The sequence below is a fragment of the Cryptomeria japonica genome, chromosome 10 (genome assembly GCF_030272615.1).
Source record: "Cryptomeria japonica chromosome 10, Sugi_1.0, whole genome shotgun sequence".
Lineage (NCBI taxonomy): Eukaryota > Viridiplantae > Streptophyta > Pinopsida > Cupressales > Cupressaceae > Cryptomeria > Cryptomeria japonica.
Genome location: NC_081414.1, coordinates 111758461 through 111763023, shown reverse-complemented (window position 1 = coordinate 111763023; position 4563 = coordinate 111758461). Strand labels below are relative to the sequence as shown.

General features: G+C 35.4%; 1 protein-coding gene across 1 annotated transcript; it reads right to left on the bottom strand.

Annotated features, from left to right (window-relative positions):
• Positions 1 to 1936: 1936 nt before the first annotated feature.
• LOC131072590 (probable WRKY transcription factor 47) lies at positions 1937 to 4319 on the bottom strand. The gene is made up of 4 exons (XM_058008789.2): positions 4085 to 4319; positions 3823 to 3924; positions 3377 to 3736; positions 1937 to 2915 (listed from the first exon to the last, which is right to left on the bottom strand). Exons 1-4 carry the CDS (start codon positions 4148 to 4150, stop codon positions 2343 to 2345), a joined length of 1101 nt encoding a protein of 366 aa, XP_057864772.1. The 5' UTR covers positions 4151 to 4319; the 3' UTR covers positions 1937 to 2342.
• Between the last annotated feature and the right edge of the window lie 244 nt (positions 4320 to 4563).

The window sequence follows — 4563 nt, the reverse complement described above, 5'->3', positions numbered from 1 at the left end:
CCTGCCTCTCTGGATGCTTGCTCTGTTCATCCTTATGTTGGGAGGTCCTCTATTCTGGATCCATCCTCTTGGCAAAATGCTGCTGCCAGGGTTGAGGAGGGATGGATTACTATTAAAAGTAAAAAATTGAAATTGTCCCAGTCCTCTTTTGATATGACCTTTCGATCCCACAAGGGTAGGACAAATTCTTGATCCTTCCTAGTTGGGTTAGGGCTGCTGGTTTTTTGCAGCCTGTTGGTGTTTGATGGGGGTATTTGTTGTTCCCCTTCTTTTGATTGGCTGTGCCGAGTCTCTATTGTGTTCTGTTTCTTTGAGTGGATTTTCAAGTTTATCTTTCGGTTTGGGTTACAGGTCCTTCTAAAACCTGTCTTGTAAAGGGTTTTTGGTCTCTTAAAAACTTGTTTTTCCTTAATCAAAAACTAGCTTTCTAAAGAGTCACCAATATATGTTAGACATGTATCAAAGTATTAAAACGGATTCCCATTACATAACCATCACCATCACAATCAATAACTCCAATTCTAACAACACCAAGTTTACCATAAAAAGAGTCATTAATATTGATTTTAAAAAAAAATAGAATAAGAAGATCACCACTTACCACATCTATTCACCTTCTTAAAAAAAAAGCCACACTTAATGTTTGAAAGCTTGAAATGGCTTAAAAAGTGAACGGTAGAAGAAGACTGAACCCTTGAAAATAACAGTTAGCAGCAATATTTTCATTGAGCACATCGAAAATCTTTATCCAAACTAGTTTAAGAAGATGCTGGCGGACTTAAGAGATTCTATGACTTTGCTGTAACCAAATTTAGAAAAGAATAAAACTAGAGCCAAATCTTAGAGAACCCCATGGAAAGAAGATGATGAAGAAGGATATTCTAAGCTTGCAAGAAATTTGAATAGTAGACTAGCTTCAACACTGCCACAAATGCCTCCGAATTTAAAAACAAAAAATGACATTGAAAAAATAGATGAACCACATTTTCCTCATTACTGCCACATAGAATATACATTGAAGAATCTACAAACTTTTCTTGTATGTTTTATTTCAAATAAAACATCTAATAAAAAAAAAAAGTTCATTTAGAAAAACAATTTTTGTTTCCATATTTTACTTCACCAAAAAGAATTACAATCCCATTTCTCTTATTACCAAGAAATTGCTATATTTTTTCTATATTTCAATACAATATTTTATTTTCATATTTTAAGCGAAAGATATTCATTTTCTACAGGGCGTTTGTCTCCTACTTCATGGATTATCTTAATGGCGTCACTACTAATCTGTCCCAACGAGCGTACAATAAAAAAATCGTTATACAACAAGGAAAAAAATTCAGGAATCCATTCCTCGTTACCTCGTAGAATTCGCCTAAAGTTATATCAGACTGAAGGAGTTATCATGTATAAGAGACTGACGCATAGTAAATTCCATATATAATAAAGCCATCTTCGAAAGAGGAAGCCTCTTCCACCAGATCTCCTTTAAAGCAAACTTAGAGCAATTTTTTTATTTGAAGAGGCCATAGCAGAAACAATACAAGGACATGGAGATTTCAGCAAGATTAAGTAGCTTTGTATTCCGTAGAGTGTTTTAAAGAGGATCAAATATTTGTTTTGTAAATATATTGGTGTGGGTAAGGATTTTCTTTAGTGGGTCACATCAGATATAAATGCATTCTCCACTAGAAAAAATAAAAAATTATCATTTACGGTTCAGATCATACTCTGAGCTGTAATCAGGAAGTAAAACACGTCTTGTAAAAGCATTATTGACTAAATGCCATGGGCTTTCAATAACATATAATCTTAAATATTCAAAATAGTGACTGCTATCTTTGACTGGGTATCGGGTATTTGATTTTCATTCACCATTGTTGTGAAATTACGGTGGAAATCAAGCTGAAACACGGTGTTATTAGGAATTGTTCATTATGATTTAGATGCTTTTATACATAAATATTTGATTTCACAGTTCCCAAAACACTCACTTGAATTTCATGCCCAACTCCTGATTTGCAGCATTCAGGGCTTCATTTTCTTCAAACCTTTAAATTGAATAAGAGTCACTCGCAGGTTATTACTACAATTCTATGTCACAAAATTACATAAACCAACAAAGTCAAAGTCTCCTCCATGAATAATGGATTGCATTTCAGAAGACTACAATCCCATACTGGTGTTTTACTTTCGTAAGTGATGTCTCTTGTCTATAAATAAGAAAAACATTTTAATACAAATTGTAGTACATGACTGTACATGCAGTGGGATAACTTTTTGTGCCTAATATGATATTGAATATCAAACAGAATGAAGTCTTTCCACACCCTGTTCATACCTTAACATGGTGCACCCAATTTGATAAGTGAAGCAGCTATAGCCGCAGCCAACGCTGCATTAAAATTGGGATCTGCCTTAATCAATGCCACTGGATCCAACCCTAATTGACTGCAATTCATATTGCTGCCATATGAAGGACTTTTGGACTGGATGATTCTTCCCGTTTGTGATTGTGGGTCTGGTGAGTGTAATCCAAGATTAGGGTTAGGGTTAGGTTGAGGGATACGATCATCGGTGAAGTCGAGAGTGATGGATGGACAAGAACCAGTTGATGAGATGGTAGCAATTGAAGCCGGAAAGGGCAACTCTTTGCTCCCACTTAAACCTAGGGTATTATGCGGAGGGTAGAGATGGCCAGAAGCAGAGTTCATGGCAGCCATAGCAAGTGGACTGAGCAAATGGTTATGCTCTCCTTCATAAGTCGTGCTCAAAATGCTTGGATTTTCACTGCATCTCTGTACTTTTTTTCTAACTGGACAAGAGGAAACCGCACATCTGTAATAAGCTCTCGGCCATGAGTTGTTCCTTGTCATTTTCTGCCCGTATTTGCGCCATTGGCAGCCATCGTTAACCTGAAAATATTTAATGAATTCAGGTTTTCACAATCTATCATTGTTATTGTTTTTAAGCTTGATTTTTTTTTTCAAAGTTCAACATTCTGATGATGGATCATTAAGAATGATTAAAAAGATTGATGCAAAAATTAACACACAATAAAATCCAACAACAACAACATAAATTTATTTACGCTTTAATTTATTGTTCTTTAAGCATACTATTTCTAGAATGATTGAATGTTAATTTGTACATTAATATTTTGGATCACATAATATGATCTATGATCTATAATTGTGTTCAACATCTAGATGATAGATTATAAAATGTAATCCCTAAAACAGACAATGAAATCCAGAATCTCTAAAATATAACTAGGTTATGGCATTTTAAAGAGTACGTTTTGATCTTGGTTTTCTCTTCGGTGTAAATATGCTTTTCCTGAATCCTAGGACAAAAAACACAAAGGGATTCTTACCGTGGATGTGTCTGATCTTGACTGGACATACAAGATTTTCTTTCGCTGTTGTACTTCTGGAAGGCCGGGTCTCCTGCTCAGTGCATGAGGTTTTTCACTCGCTAAATCCTCATCTATGCACGAATTCCCTTCACCATTTGCGCTTTGCTCCAACTCAGGGTTCAGTTTCCTCTTCTTGGAGGAAAGCCAGTGACTGTCCGTGGAGGATTTAGAATGCTTCTCTTGCGAGCTTTCAGAAAGTGCAGTGCTACAATCCATACTCTCCTGGTTGAGTTCTTCATCATTTGTTACCTCTGCTATATCTAACCCTAATTTCAGATTCTTTGCTTCTGATTTCAGAGATTCATTGCAACAATCTTCCTATAAAACAAAAGCAAAACTAATGATTAGAAACCTGCTTGAAGAAAATTCTACCGGATAGAGTTACTTCCAATTAAATTATCTACCTGTTGATTCATGAGCAATCTATTATAGTCGCTATACATACGCTTGATCATCGCTGTGAGCTTCTGATTCTCATCGCCAAGACGTCTTAATTCACCCACAATCTGCACAACTCTCAAACATTAGTTAAAAAATTTTGGAAACAAGCCACACCCAGGTCTCTCAAATCATTATAAACAATCTTTAACAACAAACAAAACCCAAATCATTACAAACAAACTTTAACAAAATCAATCTCAGAATAAACATAATTGATGTGATTACCTCCTGGTGCATCTCATCTGAGACCCCATGAGAGGAGTATTTCCTGGCTTCAAGAATCTTGTCCATGGGAACCTCAAAGCTAAATACAAGAGAGAGAGACAAAGAAATTTTGTGTAATAGAGAAGCAGAGAACAGATAAATAAAGAATCACTCGATGTTTTTTCAACAGTAAATGTAAAGACCAGCATTGACTTGAAGATACCAAAAATTAAGATCTGCTAGTTGGGATATACGGAGTTAGGCTTAGATTATGCCACGCATTAAGATGGAAACTTGGCAATGTGATGTAATGTTAATAATATATAGAAGTGGTCATGACGATTCAATGAAGATTTCTTCATTTGAACGTCATCGTAAGGGCAATGAAGTTGAAGTTGAATGCCGAAGATTACGGAGATTACGAGTTTGAAACGCGTTTTTAGCCGTCTATGATTATGATTATTTGTTTTATATGATAAGCAAAATGCAATGAATTAGTT

Bases quoted from the DNA above. Each gene is read 5' to 3' on its own strand.
- LOC131072590 (XM_058008789.2), bottom strand. From the start codon at position 4,150: ATGGACAAGATTCTTGAAGCCAGGAAATACTCCTCTCATGGGGTCTCA. The intron at 3,925-4,084 runs GTAATCACATCA...AGAGTTGTGCAG, and splicing joins CAGATGAGATGCACCAGGAG to ATTGTGGGTGAATTAAGACG. The intron at 3,737-3,822 runs GTAGATAATTTA...TTTGTTTTATAG, and splicing joins GATTGCTCATGAATCAACAG to GAAGATTGTTGCAATGAATC.